This window comes from Lactuca sativa, chromosome 9, assembly GCF_002870075.4.
Source record: "Lactuca sativa cultivar Salinas chromosome 9, Lsat_Salinas_v11, whole genome shotgun sequence".
Lineage (NCBI taxonomy): Eukaryota > Viridiplantae > Streptophyta > Magnoliopsida > Asterales > Asteraceae > Lactuca > Lactuca sativa.
This window is the reverse complement of record NC_056631.2, coordinates 28814659-28835951: the sequence shown is the minus strand read 5'-3', so window position 1 is coordinate 28835951 and position 21293 is coordinate 28814659. Positions and strand designations below refer to the sequence as shown.

Here is a 21293-nt window from a genome sequence, read left to right as displayed (position 1 = left end):
AAACATTTAATATAAATTATGTGCTATGTGTGCATATTATCTGTGTTCTTAATATCTATGCTGGATGAACAAAATATACTTGTTTTATTTGATTTAAATTGTATATGTATTTTATAGACAAAACTATAAAATTGGTCCTTGTGGTATTCAAAAAACTTTGGATAGGGTCCAAAAAGTTTCCAACTTGCATAGATGGTACCAAATCAAGAATTTCCTTTGGTTTCGATCCCTGACGAGCTTGAAAAGACTATTTTGCCCTTTTTATTTCTTTTTTTTGAATTTTTTTTATATTTCCTTTAATAGTTTTCTAATTAAAAAATAAAAATGAAAGAATTGGGCCAACTCCTACCCTCTCTCTCTCTCTCTCTCTCTCTCTCTCTCTCTCTCTCTCTCTCTCCCCTCTTCTTGACCTCAAGAACCAGGGACATCTTTATAAGTCTCCATCCCCATGATGTCTTCTAATCAACAACACATATTGTTATTTATATAAATATCAAGCACCAAAAATACCATATACTCCACCTCTCTTTCGTCTGTTCTAAAACTTGCAACTTAAACCGCCATCACCATTGGAGAGTGTTGCCTAAAACCTGCAACTAGATCAGAAAACCAACAGTTCCTCATATATGAAAAAATCCTCCGATCTAAAACCCTCAAATCACAAAAAAAAAACATGAAGAAACTGTAGATCAAGCATATAATAGGGGCAAATCGATGGCATCATGGCGACATCAGTTCAGCCTTCGTCGGTTCGAGAGTAGGGGGAGAAGTGGATATGAGATATGGGAGGTAGGTGTTGGCTTCTATTTCGGTTTCAGAGAGAGGCCAAGTAAAGAGGTGAAAACAATTCTTCCATCTGTTTTTTTTTTTGCTCTGATTCATCGGTATCATGGTGACATCGATACAGATGGGCCAGATAATGACAATCGTTTTTCTTCTTATTTTTATTGGGTTTCAGTTTGATTTCTGGGACTATCATCATATTTCGTTTTTGGGATTTTCATTATGTTTCACGAACCCTAAGTAATTGATTTCAATAAGCTAAAAAAAAGAGGTTGAAAATGAAAATATAGATTGCTTAATGTCTGTATTTCTTGTGTAATAAAAGATTGATTGTTTCTTGAATGTCTTTGTTTTCATGGGTAAATCAGCCATGGATCGAAAGTGGGGAGATTTATGCTGTTGCATTTTGGTGTTTGTTTTTATAGTTTATACGAGACAGAGAGAGAGAGAGAGAGAGAGAGAGATAGAGAGAGAGAGAGAGAGAGAGAGAAAGAGAGAGAGAGAGAGAGAGAGGGTAGGGTGGACCCGACATATATATATTTTTTAGTTATCTTTGGTTTGTTTTTTAATTAATAAGGTATTAAAAAAATAATAATACAAAAAAGAAATGAGAAGGGAAAAATAGTCCTTTCAACATTTTTTGGACTAAAACCACAATAAATTCTTGATTTTGGACCTTCCATGCAAGTTGAAATTTTTTTGGACCCTATCCAAAGTTTTTTAAATACCATAGGGACCAATTTTGCAGTTTTGTCTATTTTATACCTATGAAAATATTGGGTGAAGATGGGTAGATGAATGATGAGAGATGAAAGATGATATATATGAACATTGGCAATTATGGACTTAGTCCCAAATTGATAAAGCCTGACGGCTATGGACTTAGTGTCTGATAGATAAACCCTGGTAGCTCTGAACTTAGTGCCAAATAGACAAACCCCGACAGTTATGCACTTAGTGCCTTACAAATAAACATTGGCAGCTATGGGCTTAGTGCCTTACAAATAAGCATTGCCAGCTATGGACTTAGTGCCTTATGAATGTTGGCAGCTATGGATTTAGTGCCCTATAGATGAACATTGGCAGCTATGGACTTAGTACCTAGCAGATAGCATCGACAACTATGGACTTAGTACATGTTATATAAACCCTGGCAGCGATGGACATCGTGCTTAATCCTTAGGACAATCCTTAGGAATAAATATTGAGGAATAAATGATTCTTAGGGAAGATACTTAAGAATAAAGAAGATAATGGGGATGAATAATTGGGTTGATTGTTTAATGATGAAACATAATAACTTTATTATTGTGGGCTGAAAACCCTATGTATTCACCAGGTTTCCCAACCTGACCCACTCAGTTTATTTGTATCACAGGTATCGATACGAAGACACATTACACTCAGAGAATAAAGGCGATATAAATCATTAGTGTAAATGAATGTAAGGTTTGTTTATGCTTATGTTTCTGTATTGACAACGATATCCCAATGTTTTAAAATAAACAAAATACATTTCTTCGGAAATGCTTTGATAATATATTTATCATGTTTTTAGGAACAAATTCCGCAATATTATTCTTTAAAATGGATAATCTGATTTTTAAATAAGCTTAAATAAATTATTTAAAATGACCATGAATTTGGGGATGCCACAACCAACCTCGCCAATTCCCATGAAGGCATGCATGAAAAGTAAGAAAGGAAGTCCGATTTTGGAAGCAATTGGAATTAAAATCGTTGCAACCGACCACCAGATGACTCCAAAACTAAGTACGTTTTTACCATCAAATTTATCTACCCAGAAAAGCCCTATTTGGTTTATGGAGGCATTGATTGTTGATGATGAAGGGTCGGTAGGGTTTCATCGATTTTGAGTGTGGTAGTACCAGGTGGGAGAGGAGAAGATAGCTTCAAAGAAGGTCACAAATCTGGAGCAAGGAAGAAGGAAAGGGTAAGAAGACATCATCATGAATAGATGTTGGCTGTGTCTAGGGTGAGAGAGAAGGTGGATGGATAGAATGGCTCTCTGTGAGATTTTATAGGAGATAAAGAAGATCTAGAGGAGAGAGTGCAGAAGTGGGGTTACTTCAAAATTTTGGAATTTTAGAATTTTAGAGGATCCCTCTTTAAAAACGTGCGTTTAAGTGAAAAAATATAAAGCTACATTTGTAGATGACACACATTTAAGAAAAGCGCCCTCCGTGATTGCAATTTTTTTATGGGCACTAATTTTAGGGCACGCACAAATGCGTGTCCTCTATTCTTCAAATTTTGGAAACCAGAAATTATTTTTAGGACACACAAAAAATGTGTATCATAAATCAGTGCTTGTCATTGTTTGCGTGTCATTAAAGGGTTGTATTCTAGTTGTGACACATCAAGGACAAAGTTTGATCCAACTGGGGGAGAATTATAACATCCAATGAAATCGGGTATTTAGATTCTTGAATCAAGTACTAAATTATTGCAAAATTGGTCCTTACGTCGGGCATAGTTGGGGCGTACTTTGGGCGTAAGTCATTAAAGAATGGCGCGAGTGTCTATAAGTATGCATGGCGTACATAAGGAGTACGCAGGGCGTACTCGGCTGAAGTGCAAACCCTAAATCCATGGTTTTGAGCAATATTTAAACACCTTAACCTCCATACACCCTTTCCATTCTTAGCCTCCATCTCTCTAAATAAATCCCTTGAAACCCTAACCCCATATTTGTGCCTTGTGAGCTAAAAGTGTGTTTTTGGGTGCTTTTGAAGGAAGAAAAAGTTGGTAGTGTTTCTTGATTCTTTCCTTTCACCCATGCAAGAGAAATAAAGCTTGGGGTTGTGTAATAAGTTAGGGTTTTGGTTTTGGGCACCTTATAGTCATGCAAAGTCATAAGGTTGGAAACTTTATGATTTAGGAAGATATTTGGGATTAGATCTGAGTTATGGTCGTAAGGTCTTAAGGGAATAAGTGCTTAATGAAGAAGTTAGACCTGGCTTAAGTATGCAGGGCGTACCAAAGGAGTACGCAACGTGTATAGAATTGGAGTCCAGTAATCTAGGAAGGAACTCTCTACGCCATGCATACAGATGGAGTATGTAGAGCGTACGCTGCCTGATGTGGGACTTTGACTTTTGACTTTTGACCCTTGATCATTGACTTTGACCAAGTTTAATTTTTGGTCATTTTGGGTAATTTGAATAGTAGATTGAGATTGGGACCCTTTGTATTGTATAGGTGACCTATAGAGACAAAATACTGAGCAGTGGTCAGTTCAGCTATCTTTTGAACTATGAGGTGAGTTTTCCTCACTGTACTTGTGGGTTGAAGGCACAAAATGTCGGCCCACTAGGTTATGTATCTTGGTATATTGGATGATGTTATGCTGGTTATATGATAGATTGGTAGATCTGTATGATTACCTGTACTTGTCGGATATGTCTTTATGTTTATCAGTTGCATATGTCGACTGATGACATGCCCCTTAGAGTGGGCCCGAAACAGGCGAGCCTCGACAGGGCGCCTCCAACGGGGAATCGACCCAGTGACCCCGAACTCCCATGAGGCGGCCACACGGAAGGCTCGCCCTCGCCAGAATATTGTCTTTTAGCCACAGCCTCCAGACAACGGATCCAGGCGACAAAGCGTCCAAACAGAGCACAATCGCTTTGACCAATCACCGGGCTGAGCACGAATGTGGAGCAGGGCTCCCCAATAAGAGCGACGGATCCTGTTGGGACTGCAGTACCGGTCCCTAGTACGGACCGAGGAAGATCTCCACTATAAAAGGGCCTCACCTTGGTCCCGGTAAGGCAAGTCATTCCACTCCTCAATCTCTCATTCTCACTATAATCCTCAGCATACTAACTTGACCGTCGGAGCGTCTTTCCGGGACCCCCTCCCGAAAAACGGCTGACGGGTCTTCTTTCTTGTGTGACCTCTCAGGCATAAAGAACGTAGGATCTCTCTCACAACAAGTGGTTCGGAGCCAGGTCGCATCATTTGGCGCCATCCGTTTGTGTGACAACAGATACACAAACCCTTCACCCTTTGTCCCCTTGTGCAACCAACCATGGTGGTAAATGCAACCGAAGAACCATCGGAACCGCCACACAATCCGATACACCAAATGGAACAGCTGGAGGTAGCTGACACCCCGACCGTCTCCCTTCCCGGAGAACAACCGCCATTCCTCGAACCACCATCATCTTCAGGGGACCCGTCGCCAAACCTTGAAACCATACCAGCTCCTGGCGGCCCACAGCCACAAGTTGCAACGGCTACACTGGGAGACCCACTCCTAACTCCTATCACTGCCATCACACATGCTACCTTACCCCAAAACTAGCCGATATTCACCACGTCATTTCCACTCTTCAACACCATCACCCCTCATGGCACCCAAATAACGCCTGTCACACCCTCCACAAATAACCTATATGCACACGAGACCATGTTTAATGTGAGCGATGCAGCACAACCACGAAACCACTAGCTACTAACAACAGCCGCCACACCAACGATGTCATCTTCTTTTTACCAATAAACACCTATATCCCAACAACTAATAACCATTGTCCAACAAGAAACACCTATATCCCAACAGCCAATAACCATGGCCCAACAACAAACGCCTATACTCCAGCAACCAATACCCATGGCCCAACAACAGACGCCCTTAATCCAACAACAAATACCTTTGACATACAACCTCACAAACTTGAACCAGCAACTTAACCAGTATGGCTTACCGATGAAATATCTGAGCGCTTACACCAACATGCTCGTACAGCCTTTCCTGGCAATGCAACAACCAAGATACCATTTCAACCAGCAAATCTCAACCCAATATTGCTCGTCACGAAGCATCCTATCGTCGTTCGACAAAGAACTCTTAGAGTATGAAATCCCCAACACCGCTAAACTACCCCATCTTAAGACGTACGACAGAACTACCGACCCAGACAACCATATCGACACGTACGAGTGGACCATAACATCTCTAAAGTTGGATGACAGATTCTGGTGTACGTACTTTCCTACTACCTTGGACGGTAACGCAGGAACATGGTTCAAAACGCTACGACCGGGCACCATTAACAACTTCAACCAGTTGAAATACTTGTTCGTAACGAAATTCATGCAACTCCGGAAATACAAGGGCGATTGTCACTCAATCATTGGGTGTAAACAAAGGGAAGGAGAGTCAGTCAAGGACTACTTCGCCAGATTCACCAAGGCTATGTTATATGTCCCAGGCCACGACGAAGGACTAATCGCAGGCGCATTTAACTGGGGTCTATTGTCGGGATCGTTATCCCAAAAACTCATGGGCAAACAACCCAAAACAAGGGCCGAACTAAAAGAACGGGTGGAGCGCTACCTACGCTAGGAGGAGGGTGAAGCGTCAAAGCAAGTATATGTCAATGCCATGACAACCTCTGCTGGTAGGCGTAACAACTACACCACAATCCCCCTCGACCCCCGGGGAGAAACAGGTTCATGAGTCGAGACAGGCGACCGCCAAGTCATTTTCGACCATTCTCTAGGGACGACAGGCGTGGTAGAAGGACCGAAGTATACACGGTCGATGAGAAGCCAGTAGAAAAAGGCACTAAAATGCGGTACTCCGAGTACCACAAGAGTCAAACACACGACATAGTCAATTGTGCGGTGTTAAAAAGGGAAATCGAAGAAAAGCAGCTGAAAGGCAACGTGATAGAAATCACCAAAAGTCTACGAACCAAGTTCGATGCAGACAACCCAAAAGATGCTTCCAAGAAAATGGAACAAAAACTGGAGATTCTAACAATTCACCACAAAAGGGGGAGGGCGGAGCGTACGGAGGACACGCGAGACATCACAGAGGCAATGCAAGGGCTGGCATTCTCCATGTGCTACCCACGTCCAACCGGATGGAACGGGAATGACCCCCTGGTCATTCAGGGATCAATCAAGAATGCAGTCATCCACCAGGTATACATCGACACCGGAAGCTCAGCGGACATCATTTATGAGCACTGCTTCAGACTGTTGCCAAGTGCGTGGAAAGAAGGCTTGAGGCCAACCACCGGCCAACTCACGGGATTCACAGGGAGCAGCCTATGGCCGTTAGGTATGATCCACTTACCATTCACACTAGTCAGTCAGGACGAAGCTAGATGACGGACTGCCCTGATCGACTTTGTAGTTATACGACACCCTTCGGAACACAACATCATATTGGGGCGCCCAACCCTATTAAAATTCAGAGCGGTCTCATCGACGGTCCACATAATAGTCAAATTCAGCACAAGCCAAGGATCGGGCATAGTTCTGGCCACACCACCGAAGGAACTCAAATGTTACGAAATCATGAACCCAAAAGATATCTCAGCAAAAACCAAAAGGCCAAAACTAGATCTGTCAGACGGGGGGGGAGTGATCAACAGGGAGTACCAAGACCAGCGGGTGACCGTGGGAACGGTCATTCCCTAAAAAACAAGAGAAGCACTGGTTTTACTACTACAAAGGTACAAAAACGTATTCACATGGACCCCCGCTGACATGGTGGGGGTCGATCGAGGAATTATAGATCACAAGCTGATGATAAAGCCGGGAACCAAGGAGATAAAGCAAAAGAAGCGGGTCTAGGGAGGGGATCGAAATAAGGCAATTAACATGGAGGTAGCAAAGCTAACCAACGCATGAATTCTTAGAGAAGCAATTTTCCCCACATGGATCGCCAACCCATTAATGGTGAGGAAGAGCGATGGTAGCTGGCGCTTGTGCATCGACTACTCTGACCTGAACAAACCATGTCCCAAAGATTGTTACCCGCTACCAGAAATAGACCAAAAGGTAGAGTCTTTGCAAGGGTTCCAATGGAAATGCTTCCTGGACGCATACAAAGGATATCACCTAACAATAATGAATACAAACGATGAAGAGAAAACGGATTTCCATACCGATCATGACACTTTCTGTTATACAAAAATGTCGTTTGGATTGAAGAATGCAGGGGCAACCTACCAGCGGCTTGTGGAATCCCTATTCGCCAACCAAATTGGGGGGAACATCGAAGTCTATGTCGATGATATGGTCATAAAAATCCCGGATGAGAAAATGTTGTTACGAGATGTATAAGAAACGTTACAGACCCTGGAGAAGGCTAGGATGAAATTAAACCCCGCCAAGTGCACCTTCGGAGTCAAAGAAGGCCAATTTTTTGGGATACTACGTGACGAAGGAAGGGATCCAGCCAAGCCCAATCAAGGTAAACGAGCTAGAGGAAACGCCTTCACCTTACACTTTGAGGGATGCACAAGCCTTGAATGGAAAACTGATCGCACTCAGTCGGTTTATCTCTAAGTCAGCAGAAAAAGCCATGCCACTGTTCAACACGCTAAAAAGGTGCATAGAGAAAAACAACTTTAAATGGACAACAGAAGCCGAATCGGCACTGCAAGAGATAAAGAAAATACTCTACGCACTCCCCACCCTAGCCAGCCCGGTACCCGGAGAAGTATTGCAAGTATACCTATCCACGTCAAAAGACGGAATTTCTTTAGTGCTGACGATCGACAGGCAGGGACGCCAACTACCGGTTTATTTTGTGAGTTGGGAACTATAAGGACCGGAGATGAACTACCCGCTCAACGAAAAACTGGTACTCGCCTTAGTCTACGCAGCACGGAGACTTCGTCGGTACTTCCAAGCTCACCAAATAGAGGTATTGACAATTGGCCGATCAAACAAATTCTTTTGAAGCCCGAGACGTCAGGACGGCTCGCAAAATGGGCCATAGAGCTAGGAGATCACGCCATCACTTACCACCCCAGAGCAAACATTAAAGGGCAGGCTCTAGCATATTTCCTTCTCTAAGTCCCAAGAGAAATCTAGCAAGAAGCAACCAAGGCAAACAGTTAAGTGTGCTCGAGGAAAGAGGACAACCAGCGGTGGACTCTTCACACAGATGGGGCCTCTAGCAAAGAAGGATCAGGTGCGGGGCCGATCCTAACTAGCCCAACGGGAGAAGAACTCACATACGCTTTGCGTTTCGATTTTCACACATCCAACAACGAGGCAAAATGTGAAGCCCTCTTGGTCAGTCTCAAATTAGCGGTAACAATAGGGCGGAGATAATCATAGCCCTGACCGACTCGCGTTTGGCAGCCAATCAAATGATAGGGGAATTTGAAGCAAAAGATAAGCGAATGGAAAAATATGTAAGATCAATACAACAAATTACGAGTACCCTAAAAATCTTTGAGATAAAACAAATATAAAGGGGCAGTAATAAAAGAGCGGACGCCCTCAGCAAACTAGCGTCAACATGCTTTGGACATCTCTCAAAAAAGGTATTGGTAGAAGTACTGAAAGAAAGGAGCACCGACGAGCGACAAGTCAATTCCCTGTCAGTAGCATAGCCCAACTGGATAACACCCATCAAAGAATACCTACAACATGGCATACTTCTGGACGACCACGCGGAGGCCTGGAAGACGAGGATATGAGCCCCACAGTACGCGATGATAAAGGGGACGATGTACAAGAAGGTGTTGGATTTTGAGCATTCTAACACTCCTAAGTGTACATGCAACCCTAAATACCTTGGATCTATGTTTTCTCTATTATACATATAAATATGAACTTTCCAAGGTATTCATCCTAACTAGCATAATAACATTGATTCATACGAATGTATCAAGTTAGAATTACATACCTCTTTGATGTAGTTTTTCTTCATGAAGCTTGAGTGCCTAGTGCCCCAAGTGTGACACCTCAAATGGTTCACACAACACCAAATACACATGGAATGACTTGAGAGAAATTGCAACACTCCATAAAATTAGCTAGCCCTTTCTCTCCTCACATAGTGGCCGATTTTTCCCAACAATATGATCTTTGTATAGTGTCACAATTAGGGTAAACCCAAATTGTCATGGCTTTCCATTTCCTTGGATCCATGGGTTCAAATACACCATGGAGCATCCTATGGGTTTTAGCCCAACTTGATAATCCATGGAGTCTTAGCCCACTATACAAGTATGGATGATTTACACAATCAATCCATATATTTAATTAGTCTTCTTTTGATCACTTAATTAATACTAGATTAATTCTTGATCAATACTAATTAAATAATCTTATTAATATATTAGAACTTATAATATATTAACAAACCTTAAGTGTTATTTCTCTCATTATAGTCTATCCAAATGCATGATGCCATGCAACCCAAATGGACCATGTCGGGTCGGGTCAAGTCTTACCAGTTATAGTTATGGACTTAGACATTAATCCAACAGTCTCCCACTTGGATAAGTATAAAACTATTATTGCAAGTATGACTTCAAGAACCGACTGGCAATCGTAGCTCTCAAAAGCTTCTGTCGAACTTTGACCTTGTCGATGATCTCTGACCTTTGTCAATGACTTGTGCATTAGATAAGGGATCATATATTTCTCCATTCTAGATATCATATGGACTGAGACATGGATTATAATCATTCTCTCTGTCCATTTGTTGTTTCCCAATTTCCGATTTATGACGACTGACAAATTCAACAAATCAAATCAGTCCAGGACCGGCCGAGCACTTACATTTGTCATCACCAAATCATCGAGGGGTCCACAGATATCGCTTTTATCCCGAAGGTAAAAGGAATGGATAAACTTCGACTCATATGGCTTGTTCTACTACTTGTTGAATCATACACAAAGACATGTTTTATAACATCGAGTTACCAATGCGTTTTCGTGCAATCAATGTATACCCAACTCATAGTAACAACTCATATCTCTAGGTTTGAAGAGTATAAGATATTATCGTCTCATGATCACTTGTGATAAAATCCATGAAGTGATTCCAATGAGCACGTGTTGAATCCAATACTTAGAACTTATGAGCACTCATGAGTGCTGTAGCACCACCTTGTCCAACATCTTAGACCTCTACAAGCCCAACCCATGACAGTCTTGATTCATATCTACTTCCAATATATGACCGACTGTGGATGGTTTGAATAACTTAGTCATTCAGAACAATGACCTAGTTATTCTAGAAGTCAAAACATGCAAAGTGAAACACAATAATAATCGAATCCAATATGGTCTCAGAACTTATGAATATAAATAAAACACCTTTTATTTATCACCATATGATTACACATTATTCATTGTATATTGTTTCAGCTATCAACTTTATTCTTGAATTAAAACAATAGTTGTCCCATGCTCCAAGCATGCACACTATGTTTTCCAAACACTAGTCATGCCATACACCAAGTATGCATACTATTTTGTCTATGATCTTTACTTTGTGAACTAGATCGATTGAACATAACTTCAACGATTCTCTTTTCACACTCCCAAATTAATATCAAAAATGTAAGAATTCCAAATTCCTATCATTTAACGAAATCTGCTAGATTCTAAACTTATATGCATTGATCCTCTTGTAATGATTATGCACAAAGTCACAAGGACTTGACAACAAACATTACAGATCTTTCCAAAGGAGATCAACTCCTTGGAAACATCCTTCTTGCATTAAGTTTCCTAATCTTACATAGATTGAATAATTTCTAACTTTGAAACATTTCCATATTCCATTTTGACTATCACTTCTGAACAAGAGTTGCCTCCTTACAGATTATGTCAATATGGTCCTTCCATAATTAACATTATACTTCCAACTGTCCCTAAGCAACCAATCTTAGGTAAACCTTAGATTGTCCTCGACAATTGCTTAATCATTTTAGTGATATCCAATTCTAGACCTTTTTTCCCTTCTTAATGCCCCAGGCATTTGGAAAATTTAGAAAGGATGAATATAGCACATGTAATTGATCCTATATCCGAAGCATATGGGACACGATTCATGATGTCTCACATAAATACTAAACCACTCTTTTGCTATAATATTTCCATTTCAATTTGCCAAGTTCTCATAATTCAGATTATGAAAGGGATGCCGTAATCATAATCGAATTTTAGAACGCAAATAATGGACCCATATATATAGAATTTCCTTATGTTGAGCCATTCCAACATAACATTCATATATATACTTGACTAAATACGATTAAAACCTCAATATAAGCTTTTAGATTTGAGATGAAGTATAATTTCCTCTCCCTTAATTATAGAAAAACAACTTTTTCCCAATTGAAATCATTTGTTTTCTATAATTAACATTGCTAGCTTGCAACCTTTATCATAATTATCATGCTCCCACTACCATGATGATTATTAGCATAACACTTATGCTCCCACTAGCTTTGACATGTACTCAGAAATCAGCTGGACTTCTAGAAATCATTACCCTATTGACTTTCTTACCAAAGTTCAGATTTCTGATACTAGATTGCTTTGATAAAACTTTATCAAAATCATACACCTTGCCTTAGATAGCATACTTGTGTGTCTAAACAATTTTAAGAACTATGAAAAGGGATGTCGTAATCATAGTCTCGATTGTTTAGACATTTGCCACTTCTCATAAGTCCATGTTAGTGTGCTGGTTAACCACACATACTCCACTAACGACTTTGAGAATGCAAATATCACAATTGCTATCTAGCTAAAATCTACTTAGTGAAAGTATTTCCTCACCATCATTTTCATGAATTGGAGAGAAACCTTATGACACTTAGATTTAATGGTGTATGTGTTCTTATCCATGTGAATTGTCAAAACCATAATCACAAGACAAGGATAATGACAAATCTAAACTCATATGGACTGAACTCAATCTTAATTTCTTGCCATCTGGCAGCTCAAGGGCCTACCATTGCTTCCAAGTTGTTATGCAACCAATTGAGAACTCTAAGAACTCATATGCAAATTCAACTTTAACTAGAATGGGCACATAAATAAAGTATGTCAACACGATAGGTTATAAACCTCACGTCGTGTGCTGGTGTTAAACTACAGGTTTTTATTCTTGATTATTCTTTTTAGGGTCTTTAAGACTCCCACTGTCCTCTTGACATATAAGACTATCTTGTCAAATAATCAAGAGATAGTGTGGACTCTTTATCAAGACAAATACTTCACACAATTGGCCTTAGTTGGTCTTTGTTTTATCTAAAACATCACAACTTACCAATTTCAAATGTACAAGAGTAGAAAACTTTTACTCTTACATTTGACACGTGTTTTAAACCTTCTCTAAGACATGTCACTCAAGTTACAATCTTGGAGTATGACTCTAAGAATTGTTTTGGAATGAAATATGACTCATCTTCTTGATTTAACCATTTCAACAATTCATAGCTCCTCTTCTTAGCTATCAGAATGCACTTAGAGGATGAATTGTGATAAGGTCTCTTAATCATTGAGATGATCATATAACATGATACTAAAGTACTCTCCCATCTTTTTAGATTTGAGAAACTTTTATCTTTCTGCCTAATTTGATTCTTCTTATTCGCTCTGCCATACATTGGAATCTTTTCCAATGTCTCAGAATTACACTTAAGCTTGTAAGTATAACCATATTTACTGAGCTATAGTAAATTATGACGAATAGTCTTAACGATTATTTGTGGTGGGCTTGATCAGTGCACAAGAATGTGTACTCGATCCCTTAGTCCTTTTACTTGACTCACACATCCATGTGAACAAGTATTTAGTCTTAATTTTTCTAATGCTTGAAAGTTCCCATTCATCATGCTATACAACTTGCATGATTCCAAGTTTCTATCCAACTGAAACTTGGGTGATGGGAATCTTTCCTTATTTGGTAAATTTAGATATTACCACAAATGAAAGAATCAAATTCATATTTCCACTCTTGCTCTAAATAGAATCTTATAAGCAACAAAAATTTCCACAAATGCCATTGTAAGGATATTTTTAAAATAAATAAAATCAAAATTTTCCTTTTATTTTAAAACTTTGCGGAAAAACTATCCTTATAGTGTAAAAGCACATGAAAACTTTGTTGTTATCTATTCCTAAGCAATATATCATAACTCCTAAGAAGTAGCTCAAGAATCTGATCTTTAAACTATGCGATAGAAATCCATCTGCGCGAACAGATTCAGCATATTCTTTCTTTAAGTTCACTTTTTCTTTGATTCTTAAAACATCAACATGTGACCCAGTCACATCATGTATCAAGAATCTCATAATAGAAACTTAGCAGAGTTAGATAGTGGACTTTACCTGAAGTAGAGTCAAACTTATTGAATTTAACATCCTTAGGTAAAATTGGCAGCTTCACAACTAATGCCCCTTCCTTTGGCAATGGACCCTTGATAATGGGACTATCTCAGACTTAGCCTCTCTCTTTACCATTTGGTCAACCGAGTTGACTATGGTCGATCCCTTTCCATTGGGAAGAGAGAGATTTACTGGATATCTAATGTCATCATTGTCAATGTCCATAAAGTTTTGGAAGTTAATCTTAGTTAATAGATAAGATCATTAAGGGTCTTGTCATAGTCTGTTTCATAGGTGTCCCAAAGGAACTATGTGACTTAGAAAGTGATTGATCATCAACTTCCTTTAGACTTTGACACCCAACCCTCCCGACTTGTCAGTATGTGACTACATCTCCAAGATGTGATCACACATAGACCTTTGTTTGCCAATAGGGCTTGAGTGACCTTAAACTTTTCAAGAACTTGTGGGTTAGGGAGAATAATTGGAGGAGGTGAAAGAAGTATTATTTCCATGGGACATCGTCTTCATTTAGGAAAGCTTGTTTCAAGAGATTTGGGGATATCATAAATGTCTAAACCAGACATCTTTTTGGGATATATTCAAGATAGTTGATTAAAATTCCTTAATATAACACCCAATATGAAATATTAAGGCTAGGACCCTACAAACTATTTTATAACTCGGAAGAGGGATGTCGTAATCTAAGCTAGAAAATATTTGAAGGTAGGTGAATGACTATTCACCAATTTCCACCAAGATAAACAAAATGTATTATTAGGTTTTAATTGGTTTTTGAAACTCCTAGATTCTTTTGAGATTCATTGAACTATTCAATGGCATGTTTCAATCTCGAGTGTGCCCTTCAGGTTTTGTGACTGGGATGCCGAGGATCACAAAACAAGGTGTGAATAACCATGCAAATATACTTGGTACCCTTAAGTGTTTACCCCTTAATCAGTGTGCCGATTAACCACACACGCTCCATCGATACTATGATAAACATTAAGTTACCTTTTGCCTACCTTGTTAAGTCCAGGTTAGTGTGCCGCTTAACCACACACGCTCCACTAACTGCTTAAACAAAGTGCAAAGTGTAATTTCATGGATTAGCACCTTATTCACATTTTCCTAAGTAACTAAGATTGGGTATTTATAAAAGGTTTAGTTACTTAGTATTTATCATTAATACTTTTAATGAAGGGAGAATTCTAGTCCTTGTCCTACCCGTTCGGCTAACGACCGTCCACCGGTCAAGGAAGCGGTGGGTGAGAGTGGACACCCATTAAACTACCATTTTATAGGCAGTAACCTTATCCCCCCCCCCCCTTATAGACCAACTTCGTGAATGAGGCCTACTAACAGTAAGACTGACTTTACTCTTATACATACATATATATATATATATATATATATATATATATATATATATATATATATATTATTAACTTATAATATTATAAAGTATAAGGGTTGAATTTTAACTTTTAAAATTCTAAGGACTAACTTGGAATTAAAGTATTCATAAGTGAAAACTTTTCAAATTCCAAAACTTGAGGGCAAGTTTTGAAACTATTCAAAACTAATTAATTCCATAACTTATGTGTTTAAAGTAGATTTTGATTAAAAGACTCTTCAAGTTCCATAACTTGAGGACAAATTATGGAAGACTTTAAACTAATAAAAGAATGTAACTTTTCTTTATTTTGTAACTTATGGAATTAATTAAGGTTACACATTTTATTACTTAATGAAGTGAATCTTGAACCTCCATAACTTGAGGACAAGACTCTTCATTTTTTGTAACCATTGCCAACTTTTATGAGTTTTATGAAACTTAAATGTGACTTTTCATATAACTTGAGGACAAGTTACAAAAACACATTTTAGAATCAACTCTTAGATTAATTTGGATTGAAACCAACAATTTCACATAACTTTCTATTAATCTAAGAAACTCATAAGAACAAGCTAATTCAAATCAAACTTTTTCATGTAATTAGTCTAAACCTTAAACTAATACAAAACATGAATATATTAACAATTATCTTTGAAATTGGATTAGCATGAACATTACCACATCAAAAACAAGTTTATAAGTCCAAAAACATCTTAGGGTAATGTTCCTGGTCCAATTCCTGCCAAAACAATCGAATATATGCTGTGTGGGGGTCCAACTCGTCGAGTGCACGAACCAACTCAGTGAGTTGGATGCTTTTTGCCTTGGACTCGGCGAGTCCATCAGTGGACTCGGTGAGTCTGCTGAGCAGACAGCATCAAAATTCAAATTTTAAGCCACTTTTGCAAGTATAATAAGAAAACAAGCCTAGGCTCTGATACTACTGTTGGGTTTTGAGCATTCTAACACTCCTAAGTGTACATGCAACCTAAATACCTTGGATCTATGTTTTCTCTATTATACATACAAATATGAACTTTCCAAGGTATTCATCCTAACTAGCATAATAACATTGATTCATATGAATGGATCAAGTTAGAATTACATACCTCTTTGATGTAGTTTTTCTTCATGAAGCTTGAGTGCCTAGTGCCCCAATTGTGACACCTAAAATTGTTCACACAACACCAAATACACATGGAATGATTTGAGAGAAATTGGAACACTTCATAAAATCGGCTAGCCCTTTCTCTCCTTACATAGTGGCCGATTTTTCCCAACAATATGATCTTTATATAGTGTCACAATTAGGGTAAACCCTAATTGTCATGGCTTTCCATTTCCTTGGATCCATGGGTTCAAATACACCATGGAGCATCCTATGGGTTATAGGCCAACTTGATAATCCATGGAATCTTAGCCCACTATACAAGTATGGATGATTTACACAATCAATCCATATATTTAATTAGTTTTCTTTTGATCACTTAATTAATCCTAGATTAATTCTTGATCAATACTAATTAAATAATCTTATTAATATATTAGAACTTATAATATGTTAACAAACCTTAAGTGTTATTTCTCTCATTATAGTCTATCCAAATGCATGATGCCATGCAACCCAAATGGACCATGACGGGTCGGGTCAAGTCTTACCAATTATAGTTATGGACTTAGACATTAATCCAACAGAAGGGCCATACGGGCTCCATGGCTCAAGTGCATAGATGGCGCAGCAAGAAAGTTGGCCCTAAAGGAAGCCCACGCAAGGACGGCGGGTGCTCACGAGGGAGAAAGAGCGCTTATAGGCAAGGTATTATGCATGGGCCTCTACCGGCCGGATATACTCCAAGACGCGGTCGAGCTAACGTGGACCTGCGTGCAGTGCCAGAATTTCTTACCAACACAAGAAGTTCCGCCATCAAAGCTAACAAGCATAGTTAGCCCCTGGCCTTTCTACCAATGGGGAATCGACATAGTCGGCCCTTTTCCAGATGCACCGGGGAAAGTAAAATTCTTAATTGTGGCGGTCGACTACTTTACAAAGTGGATAGAAGCAGAGCCAATGGCGTGCATCAATGGGAAACAAGTAATCAAGTTTGTATGGAGAAACATCATGACAATATTTGGGATACCAATAGTCTTGATCAGCGATAATGGCCTGCAATTTGCTGAAAACCCCTTTAGAGACTGGTGCAAAGAAAAGGGTATCACATCCATGGCGCACCCTCAGGCCAACGGGAAAACAGAGGTGTCTAATAGAACACTGGTACAATGAATCAAGAAACGGTTGGGCAAAGCAAAAGGCAACTAGGTGGACAAACTGTCGGAGGTTCTCTGGTCATATCGAACCATACTGCAAACCAGCACGAAAGAGACACCATTCTACCTAGCCTATGGAGCCGAAGCGATGCTACCAGCAGAAATAATGATAGGATCGATACGCACGGAGTATTGCGGGGAATAGGAAACAACGAAGGCCTAAAAGAAAAGTTGGATCTCTTGGAAGAACGACGTGAACGTTCAAGCATACACCAAGCCGCCTATAAGAAGGCAGTAGAATGATACTATAATCAGCGAGTAAAAAACAAGACGTTTCGAGTAGGAGACTATGTTTTACGAAAAAACGAAGCCAGCCACGCCCAACCCCGGGGGAAGTTAAGTCAAACCTGGGAAGGACCATACAAGGTAATTGAGGCGCACTGCAATGGCTCCTACTACATTGAAACTACGGAAGGGAGGCGGACACCCAGAACATGGAATGCAAGGAACTTAAGGAAGTTCCACGTATAAGCAATGACGGAACCCTATACAGAAGGGAAGTCGAAGGCATGCAGTCTTCAAGGAAAATCGTGAACCTCTGAACATCAGAGAAATGGGGAAGACATCCCAGGGCCGGACTGATCACCCGGACCAATAGATGGACTTTTAGAGAAGTCCAATAGGAAATTATTGTACGAAGCAACCATGTACCATAAATACATAAATGAAAGAACATGCATTGTCGTTAGTATGTAATGTTATGAGCACATCTAACACACGTAGCATAGAGGATACTCAGTGAATCCAAGATATAGCACACAAACATAAAACACATAACATAGAAGAAGGCCTAACAATTGGCCAGCATACATAGAGGGTACGATAAAAAAAAAAGCACAACAGGTAGAACATTGTCCGTTTACACACCAAAGCCTTTGAGGCTGCAAACTAAGAACATCAAAACAAAGGCCTCAGAGGCCATAAAATAACCAAAAGACAGTAACATAAAGGTTCGACAAGGTTTTTTTCACACCCCAGAAGGGTAGCTCTAGATAGTTTCATCAACACCACCACCATCCCCATCACTATTGCCACCACCAACAGCATCAACATCACCGCCATCCCCATCACCATCACCACCACCAACAGCACCAACGCCACCGCCGTCCCCATTACCATTGCCATCGCTATCACCAACAGCACCAATGCCACCGCCACCTCCATTACCATCGCCACCGCCACTCCCACCGACACCATCCCCGTCACCACCAACAGTACCTAAACCCAACTCACCCAGACCTTCCTCACTATCATCAAAAGTACACAGCGCTCTCACCCCATCAATGTCCAAATTACCTAATCCAAGCAAACTAGCGAAATCCATAGTTGCGAAAGCCAGTAAAGCATCATCCAACACCGAAGAATGACTAGATCGCGAGTCGCTAGTCGAGGGATCGTATGTCCCGGCATCAACCTGGGCTTTCAAATTCGCCCAGCCCGACTCTTCACCAACGACAAAGGCAGCATGACGAATGCGACTAATACCACTGGTGAACTCAGGGTGCTCAAGAAGTTTTTCCATCACATGTACAAGGCCCACCTGGAGGAGCCAACTGCAATCCACCTTCAACACCTCTACCTCCCACTCACGGTCAACAACATCTTGCTCCAAGCTCTCATTTTGAATCATCAAACCTTCATTTTCTTGGGTCAAAGACACCACTTGACTCTCCAAAACACCACGAACATCCTCTAACACTGACTTCCCTGAAACCAAATACATGTTCTCACCCTCCATACAAACAACCATAGCACTTAAATCCGCAACCTTACTTCTCAGGCTAGCTTCACTCTCGACCAGGGAAGAATGCACCTGTTCTAACTCATCGAACCGTTGCACACGACAGGACCCGACAGCTAAATATGTCATAGCCTACGCAGCGTCGTATGCAAGGTTGTGGGCCAAGATAGAATTACTCATAGAGTCCATGTCGTCTAAGGTGGATGGAGGGAGAGCATGGAGAGTAAAATCTAAAGCGGCATAACGCACAGACAACCGAGAATCAGGTCGCAAACTCCACCCTGGGATGAACACAGGAGTAGCGGAAGCGGAACCTTGAAACAACTGCTCCGGGCTACCCCTTGGAGATGTAGGATTAACACCTACACTCACTGGAATTGGAACAAGGGGCTGATGAGACGCCCTCTCAATACCCTTAGACTGTTGAACGTCATCATCGGGTATCACTAACACATCCGCTCGGTCGGAGGAAGGAGAAGATAACAAGCGCATAAGACCACGACGCTACATCATCCACCGGCCAATAGGCCCTGAACTACCCTTGGGCGCTGGTCTACTCATCGCCCACACGACCTTCCTTTTTCCGGCAAACTAGCGGGTGTTGGTCACTATCCCGGCCTTACTATCTACCGCATTATCAACAGCCGATCGAGTAGGACCAGGAGATACAATCGGAGGAGTAACAACAGGGTGTGAACCAGGGCGTCCTTTTGATGCGGATCGAACTACCTATGGGCCAAGGAGATACCGGGATAACAGCAGACAAACGGCGAGGAGGAGGCAAAGTCTCATACAGAGGCCCTGCACAGTGCAACAGCTTCCCCTGATAGCGACCCCGTAGCACAGAATCCATAGAAACAGAGAACTCGACACCTGTCAAGCAAAACATATAAGAGAAAAAAAGAGAGGAGGGGGAGAAAAGAAGGAAGAAAGAAAGAAAGAACAACTCACCTTTTGAGATAGTGTAAAACACAGGCATTTCCCCTTGGGACCGCCAGTTAGGGCTCATCCCGATACCAGGAAGGATCACCTCTGACATCACGTCAACATCCACCTGAAGAGAGCGCAGGAGATCCATAGTCTCCTGGTTATAAGGAAACAACATGGGAATAGTATTCGAATGCATTATCGCCCGGGGATGCTCACCGCCAAGTAACTCCCGATTAACCCACAACCACCGGTCTTACCAATTCTTGGGAGGCTTGGTGTCAATAACAAGATTATGCCCCCCACGACGGGCGGAGAAAGTATACTTGTCATTAGTGGCAGCAAACCGGAAGAATTACTTGAAGACGAAATAATCGAACATGATGCCATTAGCATGGCATATCATCTCAAAAGCTACCACCTTGTGAACAACGCTAGGAGTTAGTATCTACACACTACACTCACAACGACGGAGTATCTCCTCTTGAAAGTCGGTCAATGGAATATGAAGACCAGCGTCAAAAGTCTTCAAGTAAACACCCACCTTTCCAGGAGGAGGTCGGGAAATCAAAGAGTCGGGGACAGGAAATTCCACCCCGTCAGCCGAAGTAAGACCATACGCCTCTTGACGCGTCACGAACTTAGAAGAACTAGGGATTGAACCTTGAACGACAACCATGGCGGAAAGGAAAAGAGAAAAAGAGAAGAGGCTGAGAAGACAGAAGGGGAAATGAACGGGGGAAAACAGTGGAGGAGAAATAAAAGGAAAAAAAGGAGGGGTCTGCGAAAATCTCTAACACATGATGTAACCGCCGCGCACACGTCGAAACGTCACATCGTCGTAAATGAAGCGACAACCAAGTGAGACAACGAAACGTGTACCAATAGTTAAGTCCAGAACATCATAGCTAGGTAGCATCTGCTATGACTACTGGACTGGGGGACTTGATGACACGCCCCTTAGAGCGGGCCCGAAACAGG

The 21293-nt window shown here is 40.7% G+C and overlaps 1 protein-coding gene across 1 annotated transcript; it reads right to left on the bottom strand.

Moving 5' to 3' along the window:
- Window positions 1–18632: 18632 nt before the first annotated feature.
- On the bottom strand, window positions 18633–19514 carry LOC111907450 (uncharacterized). The gene has a single exon (XM_023903219.1). It carries the CDS (start codon window positions 19512–19514, stop codon window positions 18633–18635), a length of 882 nt encoding a protein of 293 aa, XP_023758987.1.
- Window positions 19515–21293: the final 1779 nt, after the last annotated feature.